This window comes from Populus trichocarpa, chromosome 3 (genome assembly GCF_000002775.5).
Source record: "Populus trichocarpa isolate Nisqually-1 chromosome 3, P.trichocarpa_v4.1, whole genome shotgun sequence".
Classification (NCBI taxonomy): domain Eukaryota; kingdom Viridiplantae; phylum Streptophyta; class Magnoliopsida; order Malpighiales; family Salicaceae; genus Populus; species Populus trichocarpa.
Genome location: NC_037287.2, coordinates 14,445,573 through 14,462,437, shown reverse-complemented (window position 1 = coordinate 14,462,437; position 16,865 = coordinate 14,445,573). Strand labels below are relative to the sequence as shown.

General features: G+C 31.7%; 1 protein-coding gene and 1 non-coding gene across 2 annotated transcripts; one reads left to right on the top strand and one right to left on the bottom strand.

Annotated features, from left to right (window-relative positions):
• The first annotated feature begins 9,569 nt into the window (after positions 1-9,569).
• LOC7458162 (nuclear transcription factor Y subunit C-3) lies at positions 9,570-10,432 on the top strand. The gene has a single exon (XM_002304449.4). It carries the CDS (start codon positions 9,812-9,814, stop codon positions 10,163-10,165), a length of 354 nt encoding a protein of 117 aa, XP_002304485.2. The 5' UTR covers positions 9,570-9,811; the 3' UTR covers positions 10,166-10,432.
• A 1,869-nt stretch (positions 10,433-12,301) lies between these two features.
• On the bottom strand, positions 12,302-12,385 carry TRNAL-CAA (transfer RNA leucine (anticodon CAA)). The gene has a single exon. It is a non-coding gene; the product is annotated as a tRNA-Leu (tRNA).
• Positions 12,386-16,865: the final 4,480 nt, after the last annotated feature.

The window sequence follows — 16,865 nt, the reverse complement described above, 5'->3', positions numbered from 1 at the left end:
GCTTCTGATTGATTTTATGAAAATGTTTTTTAAGAGGTTTCTTGGTAACGTTTTCGGAACAGCATTTTTTAAAGATTTGTAAATTTTTTTAAAAAAAATAATATTTTTATGTTCTTTTGAATCTTTACAGTGTGTTAATTTTAAAAATAAAAAATATTATTATTTTAATATATTTTTTAACAAAAATAAATTTAAAAAAACGATCACGCTCAGTAATTAATAATAACTATCAATATTTATTCTTTCTGCCTGGCAAAATGAGGCCATAAAGATTTCTTAATTTCAGTAAGAGCATCATGGAATCCAAGGAACCTCCATGATTGAAAGTTCTTAATTTCAGTAAGAGCATCATGGATTCGAGGAGCCTCCATGATTAAGATTTCTTTGATTAAAAATGGATGAAAATGAGATGCATGCTCATGGCAGCGTTAATTAGGTTTATCTGGGGATTAATTTTCTTCCGTTAAATTATATGAAGTTTTTTTTCTCATAGCCTCCAGCTTCTAGATTTAACTCAAATGATAAGCATGGAAGTGTATGAATAAGCACTTTATCAATTCACCTGAGATTTACCTACACAGTTTTCCCTTTTTTTTAAAAAAAAGAAAAAGATATCAAGTATTGCAACTGGTGTCGGTGTTCGTGATAAGGATCTAAGCAGTTTCTTTACTCATAAATTACAGGTGTTATATATATATATAGACCCATAAAACACAAATATACCTGCCGTTTGGTAACGCCCGCAAGGTTGAATTGGAAATTAATAAATTATAAGCGAGACAGGTGTTTATTATTAATAAATGGAAATTAAGACACGTCGTTTTTGCTCGGTATCATCTTGACTTGGAATACGAAACTGAAAGATATTCTCGCTTGTATTGAATAATAGCTCCCGGAATGGAAAGCTGGAAAGGAAAATTGAAGAAGAAAGAAAGAACAGGCAGAGTAGTTCTTGTTATGGTGTCTCAGGCCTTACGTGGCAAGTAAAGGAAGGGAAGCCCATGCGAGAAAATGAATGGAAGTTGTTGCTTTCCGTCTCTTGCTGCCTCCATTTATTTTCCAGCCTTACTTGGCTTTAAAGATGCTCATGGGTTGGACGTGAGTCTGCTTTTAACCCCCCGCACTTCCGCCAACAAGAGCCCACGTGAGTCAAAGCGTGCGTGAGCAGCCTCGTTACAATTTAATCCGAACCATATATATCAACCCGCACCTACTTTAAGAGGTAGTTATTTTTTAGATAATTAATTTACAAGGAACGAATATTATCAAAATTAAGCTAAACTTTACCTGAAATATAATATAAATATATATTTAAAATATTTAAATTTATTTCAATACAATATGATGTATACAAATCTTTTTTTTTAGTTTAACGTGAGTGTCCGGATCAGCTTACGCGCACCTCGACTAATTATTATATATACATAATATTAACATAAAACACACATATATGTACATAATATTTATCATTCTATCATTTAATATGCATATACTTCATATATATACTAATTATTATGCTTTTTATTTAATAGTAAATAATAACATATAATGATACCCATTAAATATTTAAAATCTGATGAATAATTTTTAAAATTTTTATTCAATAAATACAAAGACACCTATAGTCTTCCCTGATTATTATCCTCTCCGGTCACCACCATCACCATCAAACTGTGCCGTATCCGCACCAGTATACTATTTATTTCCATTTCCTAACGTCCGTAAGCAGCATTTATCTAAATTATTAGAGGAGAGTCACAAGAATTCACAACTGCCGCCTCAGCTACCCTTTCCCCATGAGGTCCACATCATGTACTAACCATATATATATATATATATATATATGCATGCGTGGCTACATTTGGTGTTTTCTTTTTTTAAGGATCCAGTCCCTTTATCTTAATGGATAGTTGTTAAAAAAGCAAAGAAAACCAGTGATTATAGTTCCACTATGGAGTGTGATTCTCCCCTCTTTTTTTCCATTTATTTTTTTTATTTTTAATCTTATCCTTTATTTTTTTAATTATGATTTAAAGTTGATAATTTATTTTGGTTTTTATATTTTAATTTGAATTTAAAATTCATAATTTATTTTTGTTTTTTTTTTATTGGTTACTGTGATACCAAAAAAACATCTTAGTATCAAGTTTGTGCTTAACTTTATAAAAAAGAAATTGATTTTATTGTTTGTAGGAAATTTAAAATGAGAGTACTAGAATTGAAACAAAGAAAAAAGTATATGCTTTTCTTAAAAAATGTGATGGCCACTCTAGTCCTCTTTTTTATTTTGTTTTTTTTCTTTAATTATCATTTTTTTTCAATTTGATCCTTTAATGTTGTGCTGATTGAGATTTGAGATTTGTTAGTTTGTTTCAATTTATTTTTTATATAGTTATCTCAATTTCAAGAAAATATTGCGCCTTTGGGTTGGTGTTTCATGAAGAAAAAAAAATTTATTGTTTGAGAAAGATTGAAATGAAGGGACCAAAATTAAAACAAATATAAAAAATAAGAGGCCTTATATAAAAAAAATTATGTCAACGCTTTTTTGCTTATTTTTGTCTTTGATTTTTATTAAATTTCCTTTTTGGTCCTTTTAGTTTGGAAATTTAACCGTTTGGTTTAAAATTTATTTTGATTATATTTTAATCTTTAATTTTGTTGGAGAGAGAAAGAGAGATTAAAAAACAAAAAAATAAAAGAGAAAGTTGATGAATGACCACTTTTCAACAACGAAACTCATTGTTTTTAGTGTTAATAAGTTTCATTTAACGAGGAAAGTTCTCTTTAGATCTTTTTTTCCCTTTATCTTGCCAAAAAAAATCTATTTGGGCTCATAATGTTTTTTGAATTCAAGTTGATTTTTTATTTTTCAAACTATTAAATACCAAAAAATGAGTTTATTGAGTATCTAGGATATTTCTTGCGTGTTTTTAGCTTGAAAAAAAGAGCAACAATAGCAATTCTAAACTAATCAAATATTAAATGATGAAATTAAAAAAATAATTTTAACTATACAAAAGGATCCAAAACAAAAAAAATAGCAATTAAAAAAATAAGGATAAAAAAATAAAAAATAAAATCGATTTTTTTATGGAAAAGTGAAATTGAAGTGAAAAGTCAATTTAACAAAAGGACCTAAAAGAAAATAAAAAAAAATTAAAAGAATAAGGATCAAATTAAAAAAATAATATATCACATATTGAGATTGAAAAATAAAATTGAAAGCAAATCAAAACTTCATATAAGAGCCAAGAATAAAAATAAAAAATCAAAAGAATAAAGACTGAAATTGAAATCTCCATAAATAAAAGAAAAACTCTGAAATTTCTCATGATCAGCGTGAATTTCAAAGGAACGAGAGAGAGAAGATGGAAAAAAATAAGAAAGTATTGCCGACAACAAATCGCATCAGCATCGACCATACGCACCACTCCAAAAACAGAGGAAGTCGCGAAGATTCTGGCAACATGATAAAATGACATTTCTGACAGTTAGAAAGTGTCGCTCGAAGAATACAGACTCCTATCACGTGCCATCTATCTTTTATTTTTAATTATATTTTATATTTATAAAAATACAAAATTAATCACCCTTATCCAACATATGATTACAACATTATTATGCTATTAGTCCCAATAGCAGGTTCAAAGATTTTTGCTGGGAATGATAAAACTATTATTACGCTGTTTCAGGGAATAGTAAACACGAGTCTAGGTTAACAGTGTTTTCCATGGGGATTTAGCTTTTGTTAATTAATAATTAATTTCTGCACTTCTATGTGAAAGTAAGTCCATGCGATGTGCATTAACATCTGCCTACGTTATCCGATGAAATAAAGGACCAATTCCTATTCCTCAGATGTCAGATCAAATCAAGTATAACAAATTTACTATGCTACTGTATAAGAAATTAATATTTTCTATAACTTCAATTTTTTTTTTGTTGCAATAATATTGTCACTTGATGTTTCACTGTCTACCCCACCTGAAATTAAGATCTTCCACTGTCTGTCCTCCTTGTCACCTGTACGAGGAGGTGAGAATTTTAGATGCAGTGATCATGAATTAATTAATTGAAATTGTATTTTTGGCTAGGAAGTCTAATCATACCATGCTTGGTTATCGTGTCCACAAGATTTCTGGCCCTTCCGGCCCGTGTGGAAGTTCCAAAGCTCTAATCAAAGAATTAAAGTACAATCTTTATTATTATCGATGTTTTTTTTAAAAAAAAATCCATAGAGTGAAAATGATCTCTTCTCGGAAGAGGGAAAAAAAGAGTCGGAGACAGGCATCCATCTCGAGAGAAGTTTAAGTGGGAACTACAGAGACGTCGATGCCCGTGACAATACGTGTAGGGAAGATGGTGATAATCAATAGATGGTCACCTTCAACCTTTCCACCATACATTGTCTTGAGAAGGACCATTAACCCTCTTCTTCTTCATCATTGCTTCCCACTTTCATGTTTTCCCTAAGTTACATAGCCTTGCGATTTATGGGTCCAAATCCTTAGTACATTTAATTATAAACATCATGTTGTAAGCAACAAAGACCTTTCTTAGGCTATCATCAACAGAATCTCACATGAAAGTTAATTTGTGCCATTAAGAACCTAAAAGGACGTAAAAGGAAAGATTATCCATCAAATCAAGCACGAGAAGTATAGTCCTCCTAACTATCGTGGAGCGATGGACACAATCAAGTTTGTGATCGCATAGTCCCGCCTACCCCCCCATTTTACTTTGCTTTTTGTGGTGTTAAGAGCTCAGCATAATTTCTTTTTTGTTGCTTTCGAGTAAGCCATTATTTCTTAATCTGTGTTACCTTGGATTCGGAAATGAAGAGGAACAAACACAACTGGCGTTTAATCCTCTCGATATTTTGAGAAAACAGGATTCATGTTCACAAAAGGTAGGCTGAAGGAGACAAAAGCAGGGATCAAAAGCTGACTCACGAGGCATGCAGTTGCAGGCCCTGTATTGTTCATTTAGGAAATGACGCGGTACCAGAATCTTATTCCAAGCAAACCTGCAAAACGAAACAGTTCTATTCCAGAGAAAAATGTTAAGGCTATTCTACTAATTGCTCCATTTAAAAGATATAAGAAACGACCAAATGTCGATGAAGTTCAAATCTTATCGCACATAATTTCTTTGATGGACAGACCTAAGTAACATAAATGAAAAACTATATATATGAGCTAGATATGTGAAGAACTTCACACAAAGAATTGAGTATTTCAGGGCTACGTACTTTCTTATCTTAGGCTGGTAGGTGAGTTTTTTAACAAAACAAGTCTCATATGGGTACATTGAATACAATGGGGTTTGAATTAAGAAAATGTAGGAGAAAAAAATATGCACGGTAAATAAAAAATAGTAAGGAAATGTAAGAGAAATTGTATGTTGTAAGAATTTTTTGCTTGATTGTTTATGGTCCTAAGACTTGTTGGGTGGTTGTTTGTGGTTTTAGGAGTTGGTGAATTGTTGTTGGTGATTCAAGTAATTATTGGATGGTAAATATTGGTGGTTTATGGAATTATTGGTTATATATTAGATTGCATGGCCTAGCCTTTAATGGCTATATATTGAGTCAAAGACCTATCTTCTCTTTTCTTACATTTAGGTGGATATATTTAGACACTTGGTTTCTTTAACTTATATTACGGAGAAGAAAATTAATTTTCTGGAAAATTAAATCATTAGGTGTGAAGTCAGGAAATGTTGGTGACAATATTGTCCTATAAAATTAAGGATTTTTGTACCATGGGTGTTATCGGTAGAAATATTGATCAATTACAGTATTATAAATAATCAATGGTTAATAAAATAGTGTTTTTACTTCATAGAAAAGATATTGCATGCATAGAACAAGATATGTGGAAAGCTTGTGCGTGATTTATGAGAACTTAAAAAAAATATATTGAGGTGTGTGTAAGGGTAAGATTTGACAAACCAAACTAGTGACTCGGGATTGAATATCAATGTAGATTTCTAACCATTTAAGCATGACCCCAAACAACTAAAAAACCGCTTGATCTAGGGATGCTTAGTCATTTTATGCATGCAATACACGAACCAAATTTATTTATTTTTACACTTGTACCATCAATATCAATATGTATAATTAAGGTTATTTTAGGAAACATTCATTCATGAAAACTTATCAAAATAATTTATTTAACAAGGAGGATTTAGTTCAATGGATATGTAAGTTCACTTTACTTAATTTATCAACCTGAACCTCTCATTTGTTAAAGAACAAAAAACAAACAAAGAGAGGGATCGAAGCGTGAAAAAGATCAAATAGAATGTGATTATGGTATTAAAGTTACTTGAGATTTTTCACTTTAGCTTTTTAACACGATAGGATAACACATAAATTGGTAGCGTCGCTATGCTCTGCAAAAAGAAAATTAAAGATACGAAGACCAGGAATTAGAAATTAAAATAAGATGTGTATCCAAATCAAGAGAGGAGATCGAGAAAGAGAGAAAGGAAGGAAGAAATCATGAGGGAGCGTCTGCACACACATGAGAGACAACAGAAGGTGCTCACGTGAAGGTGGTCGACCCCATTAGAGAGACACTACCAGGGAGGTCCAAAAGAGGCCAGGCCTTTCTCGAGGATGGCTATCATCACATCTCATGATTTGCTTTGCCCCATTTTTCTCCCCTCGAGGCAGCGCGCTATCATCTGTTAGTTAATGAGAGAAGGCTGGCAAGCACAGATGCAAAGGTATGTTCTGTGTGCAAGTGTCACGAAATCACGTGCAAAGACAACCTAAAAGCCTACAGATCTCACTTGATTAAAGACATCCTGTGTTTCTGTCTTAATTGTGAGCTGAAATTGGTTGTGGGGCATGGTTAATAGTAAAGAGTCATGATTAAGAGCAGAAGATTTTGTATCGAATTCGCCGGCATCATCAACTATTTTCTAATTAATTTTGCCTAGCTTTCTGCGTTGGTTAATTAGTTTTTTTTTTCTCTCTTGAGATATAGATTTCTTTCAAAAAAAAAAAAAGGAGAAAGAGATCCGTTGCCATGCAAGTTGATTGAAATTGAATTTTACTCGCACAAAAGATATGACCCCAAAAAATGAAAGGAAATTCAAGCTTGGGCCTTGGAGTTGTATGTTGTTTATATAATCCAGCAAGCGAGAAATCTAGTAATCGAACCAACTTAAAGAATTAAGCATTTAGGAAAAGCTAAGTACAATCGGTGCCGTCTAGCTCAAGAAAGATGACGGGAAAGTGAAAATAGTTGCTATGGGCCTACAGACAATCCCGAATTGCACGGTAAAGATTGGGACAGCCCCGGAGAGATAAGATAAAGGGCAAAAGATGTTAGGACAAGACCTGGGCTCAGGTCATGTCTTATGAAGCCCTTATAGGCCCATTTCATTTGGATGAGATTAGGTGTGCTCCTGCGCTACGCCGGGAGGCCAGATATATATATTTTTTTTGCGTAAAAAATAATATTGATAAGAAAAAAAATATGTGAGTTGGGTCGAACAAGTTAAATAAATTTGTTTTATTTTCATTAAACCATAAAAAATGATCATAATAACTTGAAATTTTTATTTTTTGAAAAGGGACAAACAATGCAACACAATTCTCAACTCATTAAATATATAATGACAAAAATGATTGAAAAAAGATATTAAAAAAATCAGCTCAAGTCGGCATGACAAACCTATAACCTGGATAATAAGAGGGTAATTAATCAGGTTATCCCACTAGAACCACATGCAAGGTCATAAGATCGGGCTAATCTGATAGAAAAAAAAATAAAAAAAATCATAAAGCCCATTAAAAAAAACACGATATCAACTCATGATCCAAGTCATTAGATCAGAAACATCATATTTGAAAAAATCATGAAACCTAATTATAAACCAATCAAATATTCAAGATGAAATTGGAATTTTTTTTTCAAATACACAGAATTCAAAACAAAAAAATATCAATGAAAATAATAAGGATCAAAATTGGCATACAAAATAAATGCCATTTTTTATTGAATGGTCAAACTAAAAGAAATAATTTAACAAAAGGAAATAAAAAATAATTAAAATAACGAGGATCAAAATTGAAATAAAAAATAAAGCCAAATTTTTTTTATTAAATGGTGAATTTGAAAAGAAGAATTAATTTTTAAAAAAATGAGGACCAAATTAGAAAAAAAATATCACAAATTAGGATTGGATAAATCAAAATTTTACAAAAGAATCAAGAACAAAAATTATAAATCAAAAGAATAAGGACTGAAGTGAAAATTTTCATAAATCAGAGGATAATTTTAAAATTGCGCATGACCAAGTATATTTCAAGTGAAGGAAAGAGAAAAGAAGGAAAGCGTCACTGAAGACAAATTGTGTCGCCATCAGCCACACGAGTTGCCACAAAAAAGAGAGAACGGAGCAATGCTTATTTTAGTTGCTGAGAGACACCACAAGTGTTGCTCAAAAGACGGAGGTGTTTTCCATAAGTTGTATATATGAGTCATCTTTGATTTTTATTATTTTTTATTTATTAAAATACCAAATTGCTTCTTAATTAATATGATAATAATAAAAAGTCATTATAAAAATAAAATTTTTTTTATTAATCGTTTCATTGTGCTTTTAAAATTGTGAAAAAAATTAATGGTTTGAGTTGCAGTCGATAGATATCCTTGTACCAAAAGACCCTAAATAAATCAGGCCCGCATGAGTACGCGTTGTGCCACCAGGCCTAACCTTGCCAGGAAATAAAAAGGGAAATAGAAAGCCTTGGATATGGTGTGTCATCATGTACATAACACTTCGTCCACTGATTCATCTTCCTCATTATCGAAATCAGGCTGCGTTGCAAGAACCTGACAAAATTGCTCCGACCACCACCAAAATCAATTTTTATGGTTTTATTATTCTACAAAAAATATACATCCATGCTTACCTCAGACGCTAAACTCAAATCTAACCCAAAAAATTATTTATAAACAACTATTTTAGATTAAAATCTAACTTTGTTTTTGACCGGTATCACGCTCGAATTCCACCAGCCATCGCCGGATTCCAGTGACATTTTCTCTCTGTTTTTTTTTTAAGAAAATAAAAGCCGTATAGTAATTGACTTTGAAGAATAAATATTTTTGTGCTGTGGGGCATATTATAATACAAAGCTTCTGGACCCTTCATAATTAATTTATACACGTGTCATGATTGCATTTATGACCAAGGCACCGCGGAAGTCACCAACAGTTATATAATTGACCAGTGGACTCCGCGGCCGTAGTTGGAAAAATCATGTAAAGTTAATAAAATAATTACGAGGTTATTGAGAATTTTCTTTTAAATCTTAATTAAGAAAAGATATAGTTTATATTTAAAAGAAAAACCTTACTTTTCTTTCCCCCAATTTTCAAACATTTATCGCATAAAGCTTTCACAATACATTAAAACGAAATTATTCATTGCATCAATGGGTGGATCAAATTTCCAACCAACCCTAATAATACTTCATAGGATCTGGGCATACCCTAATTCTAAACATTTATCGCATAAACATTTATCGCAACCAACCAACCCTAATTCTAAACGTCTCAACTATATTTTATTTATATGACTGTAGCCGGCCTAGGCAAGCTGGCCGGCCGGCCTGTACACCTATTTCTTTACTCGTCCCTCTCTTATAAGTTGAATATCAATCTCTTCATGCAATCACAGCAATCTTTCACCATATTTCTCTGAACTGTAACTGCACTCCCTCTCACATTATTATCATTACCTCGACGCTACCTGGATTCAAGGAACCCGACATAAGAACAATATGAGGCAAGCTGGGACATACTCAGGAATACTTTCTGGTGGTTTATCTGGAAAAACTGGGCCTCACTCATTGCCATTGGCAAGAATCAAGAAGATCATGAAGAAATCCGGTGATGATGTGAAGATGATATCTGGTGAGGCCCCAATTGTGTTCTCAAAAGCATGTGAACTCTTCATCGAGGAGTTAACACAAAGGTCTTGGATGATCACCATCCAAGGCAAGAGGAGGACACTTCACAAAGAGGATGTGGCCTCTGCTGTTACAGCAACAGATATCTTTGACTTTCTTGTCAACTTGGTGTCTAATTCCAGCCACTCCATGGATATTAATCCTGTGGAAATCGAAAACAACTAGCAAATAACAAGACCTTCACCCCCTCCCAACCTAAGTACGAACTTCCATAATTAAACTGTACGATCTCCTAAATTTAGTCGATGTTTTCCTTCCTCTACTTGATCTACCCGAAGTGACATAATGCACTCCTTTTCTGGTAAGATTATTTTAATATACATAACGCACAAAACAAATTAGCAATGGTGGGTGAGTGTAGATCCCCCAGCTATCTCTGTATGCTTGGATCATTTGATCATTACCAAATTGCAAACTCTAAATTTGAGCACACACATTGATGTCTGATTTCATTTCATTTCATTCTATTTATTTAACCACACGATGTCCAAATTAAATGAATAGTTTCTTTTCTGTTATTATTTCTTTTCCTCCTCTTTTTTATCGTGAAAAACAATGCAGGATCACCCACAGATCGAATACCTCCCATGATGTAGACCAAATACATGCCAAAGACTACCATTGTCTTTTCCTGGGGTTACTAGCAATAGTATTTAGATGTAGTTAATTAGATGGCCTATTTTAACCAAATTCTATGGAAGTAAAAGCTGAGTTGGTGATGGTTCCTGATAAAAAAAACAAACCGGTGGTCAACCGTCCAGCACAATCCCAGTGATCCTTTACCTATTGTCGTACGTACGTGATCTCTCTCACACACCTAGTAAGAAATTGAATCAATGCAAGAAACAAAGTCGTTCACCTTCGTAAGAGTCGTGTGTGCGTGTGTGTATGACCTTAAGCTTAATGCAAAACGTGATTAATTTAATTAGATGTTATTAGTTATCGTGCCCGCATTATACTGTGAGCAAAATCTAGAAGAGGTGGTGCATTATTGTCCACCGATTTAAAAAAAAAAACTATTAATTGCAATATATTTTTTTATTTTTTTATATAAAAATATGTTTTTTTTAATTTATTTCATCCTTTAACATTTTATTTATTAAATATTAGTTTTTATGATTTGTTGTTGTTTGCTTTCCATGTGACTATTTTAGTCACATGATATTTCGTGAGTTTGGTAAATTAATTTAGTTGACTTGAGTTTTATTTTTCTATTTTTAATTGGTATTTTTTTTTTAATTTCATCTTTCAATATTGAATTGATTAGGAATTAGAGTTTATGATCTATTTTGATTTGCTTTCTAAGATGTTATCCTAATCTCATGACTTGAGTTATGGATTTTGCAAGTTAACCCGCGCAGACACATGTCGTTTTATTGTGTTATTTTTTATATTGATTTTTTTTTTCAAATTTTATCATTCAAAAATAGGTTTATTAGAAATTGAATTTCATAATTCATTTACGCTTATTTTCTATGAGGTTATTATAGTTTTATGATCTAAGTTGCAGGTTTGGTGAGTTAACTCGGACTATTTTTTGATTTACTTTTTATGAGATTTTCCCGGTCTCATAACCTAGTTTATGGGTTTGGCGAGTTAATCCGACTTCACTCGATTGGTTCTTTTGTGTTTTTTTTTTAATTGATTTTTTTTAATTTCATCATTTAACATTTGATTGATTGGAAAATAGGCTTCATAATTTATTTCAATTTACTTTATATGGAATTATTCTAGTTTCATGGTCCGAGTTATGGATTTGATAGGTTAACTAGGGTTAAGTTTTCTTCTTCTTTTTTTAATTGATTTTTTTTCAATTTCATTCTTCAAGATTGAGTTGATTAGAAATTAAACTTCATAATTTGTTTCAATTTGTTTTATATGAGGTTATCACGGTCTCAAAACTAAAATCATGGATTTGATAAGTTATCCTGTGTTGATCCAGGTCAATCTAATATGTTATTGTTTTAATATTTTTTTAAAAATAATATTGTTTTGAATTTTTTTAATCAAATTAGATTTTTACTTATTGTTATTATCTTTGAACCCATCAATTTAACTGAGCTACTTCAAACCAATCCTCCCACAATTTATTTTTTCTACTTAAAAAAAACATTAACAATACTTGAACATTTCCTTTTATATTAAAAAAAAAATGATGGAACCGGAGCAAAACTAAAGGAAATTGGGCCAGGAGCTTCTAAAAATGATTAGTGAATTCTGTGAATGAGAATTGTCCAAAAAGGGCTCGACACTCGCTCAATCGAATTTCTAAAATTTAAAATTAAATAAACAAGGAAAAATTGTCAGAAGTGGGATTTGAACCCACGCCCTCTCACGAGGACCAGAACTTGAGTCTGGCGCCTTAGACCACTCGGCCATCCTGACACTATACGACAATCTGGAGACTATTGGTTATATTAATAATAATATTCGTAAAAACTAACTTCCTCATAATAATCACACATGGTCCCTCAAGAAGTTGCATTTGGTCGAATCTATATTAAAAAACATTTAACCCAACCCACCGAATAGCAAAAAACACCAATCTATAAGAGCATGCTTTCTCAATTCCAAGCCCGAAGGAGATAGAAGACAGCCTCCCTCTGCCAAGCCCGAGTACATGAATGACCAATGGGGCATAAATCTTTAAAGACGGCCCAATTCAACATAAGAAATGCAGATGACGCGTACTGATCTTCGACCTGATGATGACCATTGCGAACTCACTCCCTCGCTTGCTGCAGACATTAAAACACAGAAAATTCATGCAAGCCTGGTTAATAATTATTTTTATCATGGAGTGGTAATATGCTAAAGTTAATAAATAACGCACCCATTACTGGCGATTTGGCATACGCTTCCATGTATTTTACTCATGCTCTACATCTGGATAATTGTTATAACTAAACTAAACCCACAGAGACTGTTTGATTAACACTACATTATATAGTACGACAATGCCTATGCTGAGAAGCAGATGAAGAGTACACTTTCACTAAGGCCACTGGCAACCAAGAACTCATTCTCTAGCCGAAATGGTGATGGATGGACTCTCTTGATCTCTTCTGCATTTCTCTTGCTTGATTCCTCTGTCCTTTTTTCGGCAATTGCAGCTCCCCTTTTTTCTCTTCTTCTCCGCATAACATACTCTTCAGGAATAAACACATCCATTAATTATATAAAAGGATGATAAATGAGTTTAATTAGTTGTAGCAAAGTGTTACAGTACTTGAGCATGTATGTGGCGAGAGGAGTGAGATGTATTTATAGGAAAACAGAAGTGGGGAGGGATACCATGGACGTTGACGCCCATGTATTTTATTCAAACAAGCAAACACTCGTTAATTTTATGAAGTTGCCAAGATGCAAAGATACATACCAGTTTTGAGGAAGTTTTTGGCCTTGTTGCATGCGTGTAACACATTGAGGAGAGTAGGGAAAACAACAGTATGTGAAAAGGCAGCCATAAGTCTTAGAGACAACTATATAGATTCTTTGTACACGCTACGCAAATGGTTATGTTATTTTTTTTTAATTTTTTTAAAAATATAAAGATATTAGAAAGTAAAAGATTTGATGTTTACGAGAAAAAAATATATTAAATAATATTTTATTTTAAAAATATTAAGATAACGACACATTAAATTGACTTAGATCAACTATAGTTAACCCATGAAACCTGCAATCCAGGACATGAGACATTGATAATCTCATGACCCAAATCGAAACAAAATAGAGAGCTCAATTCTAATCAACCAATATTGAAGGCCAAAATGATAAAAAAAAAATAGTCAATAAAAAAAAGATAAAAAAATAACTAAAATAAACCTAGATTGGTGGCCAGCACCACGTTATGGATACTGACCCACTACTAGAAAGAGCTCACCGAGACGGTTGTAATGTCATTGTGAAAGGCTGCATGATGACACTAAAAGAGATCACATGAGTCGCTTGAGTAAGGACCCCAAATTAAAGCAAAATATCATGAAATGAGCACACAATACTTATATTTAAGAAATTAATTTAATTTAATTAAAAAATTCTTTTCTAAAAGCTAAATTTAACAAAGAATAACAAATAAAAGGGTCTGAGATAACTCAAGTTATTTTTAAAATTAGTTGAAAATCCTATAGAAAGCAAATAAAAACTAACGGGGCTTAATCCCAATTAAATCAAATGTTAAAGGATAAAATTGAAAAAACATGAACTTGAAAACAAGAAAAAAAAAACAAATGAACCCTGACGTATCTCTTAAACCTACGTTAATCTTTCAAATTCATAACCTGTTAAATCCTAGACCCGAGCTCAATCAAGAAGCCCAATTAAATGATGAAGGATGGAATCGGAAAAATAAAATAAATTTAAAAAATCTATCAAAGTAAAAACAATAGCAATAAAAAATGAAGGATGAGAAATTGGAATCTTAAATAAAATAAATAGCAATTAAAAGGATGAAAACCAAATCTGATAGATTAAAAAAAATAAAGGGGGTTGAAATTGAAAAAAACATTTCAATTATATAAAATAATTCAAATAAAAAATTATCAATTGAAAGAATAGAGACTAAATTTAAAGAAAAAATAAATTGAAGGGTTGTTCTGAAATTTTGGATGGTGAGACACGAAAAACAAGGAAGAGAGAGAAAAAAAAATCAATCAGTGCCAAGCCAGGAAAAATTATGCCACACTTGCCATCCAAGGAGAATATGGATCCCGCCTTGACAAATTGAAAAACACCAAGAAAATCTAATTTTTGTTGTCATAATGTGTAACTTAAATATGATAGGTGACTTACTTGCTGGCGCGTTCAATACACATGCCAACCATTATTTTTAAATATATTTATTAAAATACTAAATTGCTACTTATAAAAAAGCATGATAATAACAAAACAAAAAAAAAATCCAAAATGAAAGTATGAACAAGCCCTTGGAGGCAAGATAATTTTTTTTTTAATTTTAAGAGCAAGAAAGTTATTTTATTACGCTATGAAAAGTAAAATATAAAAAAGCCACTAGACTCAAGCTAAAATATTATTTTTGCTTTCCATTATAATTAAGTAATTATATTGTGCAAAATAATTTGAAAGACCTAGTTTCTCGATTAATTTTATAATATCAAAAGTACTCTGCCACTCTTATAAAGAGTGGGAATGTATAATTTTTTTAAGGGTTTATGTCGAAGAAAAACAAATTCTAAAAAAATGAGCTATTACACATTCTTTCAAGATGACTGCTTCTATGTGGTTGCTCATATGATGGCCACTGGAGGCTTACATAGTCGTTAACTTCAGGGCCCGTGGGATTAGTCGAAGTGCGCGCAAGCTAGCCCGGACACCCACGTTAAACTAAAAAAAAAAAGGATGACTGCTCCTGGAAAAACCACTTGGTTGTTTCTGCACCACTACCTCTTTTATGAAAAAAAAGAATTAGGAAGATGAGTTCTTCTTTCTTTTATCACTTAGGAGCCGTGCGAGATAAAAATCTCATGCACAGTTATGGTTTAAGAGGTTTACGTAAAAGAGTGGCGATGTAACTAGGAATACTGGGTTTGCTTATTATCCTCAAAATACTCATCATTCGAGAGCCTGTCAATTATTGGTACCATATGAAAAAAAAAAAAAATTTCTCTACTCTAATTCAATTTAATTATATTTTTAAATTTAGATTTAATTAATAAATAAGTTGAATTTACATACATAAAAAATAAAAAATTCAATTTATTTTATTTTCTACATTACCGTCCTACGTCACCTTCATCTTATTCCTTCAAATATTTCTAAAAGTAATGTTGAGTAGATGCTTATCTTTTTAAAAAATATTAATTATTTATTTTATATGTAGTAAATTTAAGGGTTAACATCTAGTTTATTTTTATTATTTTTAGAGTTTGAATTTCATTTAAAATTCAATTCTTAAACTTCAAAATGATTGAAAATGTAAATCTCATTTAAATTTTTTATATATATTCCAAACAATGTTAGTGAAAGCTGAATCCGCAAACCACGTGTCTGACAACGATTCTCTTAGAGTGTTTGGTATTGCATGTGGTTATATTATTGTTTTTAAAAAATTTGAATTTGTTTTTTTTAAATTATTATTTTTTTGTATTTTTAAGTCGTTTTGATAGGGTAATGTTAAAAATAAATTTTTAGAAATAAAAAAATTATTTTAATATATTCATAAATAAAAAATACTTTGAAAATTAGTTAAACAGTCTCCTGATACCATTAGTTCATAATTCATGCGCTGAGACGGTAAGAAACCTGTTCCCTTGACAAGGATCTTGACGTATTTTAATTAATCAAGTCACAACACTTCTCAGTGTGCAAGAAAAGAAATAAGAAAAGATTACACTGCTTAAATGAGTGTTGAATCACAGGGCTCCGGACCCTTCTGTGTCTGAACTTTCAAGTCAAAAGCATTCCATGGTCGGTTTTGTTAGGTTAGCTGTCCTAATGTGTATGAGATAGTGTATATAATTGCCTCGAGACATCATGAAAGGTGATTTCCACAGCAAATTTAGTGTACAGATGAATCATAAATGTATGACATTGTGTGAATTTTTTCTTTAATTTGAATTATGTTTTTATGACATGATGGGTTAAAGTTTAATAAAATTACTTAAATCATAATTAATGTTAGGTCCCATCGATCTCCTTGCACGGGGCATCAGACAAGCTTCGACTCTTGATAATTTTTTCTTTTAGGAAAATTAATTGTGGCCTGAATTATTTTGAAGCTTTTCAAACTTCCAAATTTCTCAAGAACATTAGCCCTCTCCATCGATTATTTATCGTGTAACTCATGATAGGTGCAGATGTTTTTTGGTATCTTCCCTCTGAAGAATTTAACTTTAAAATGGAA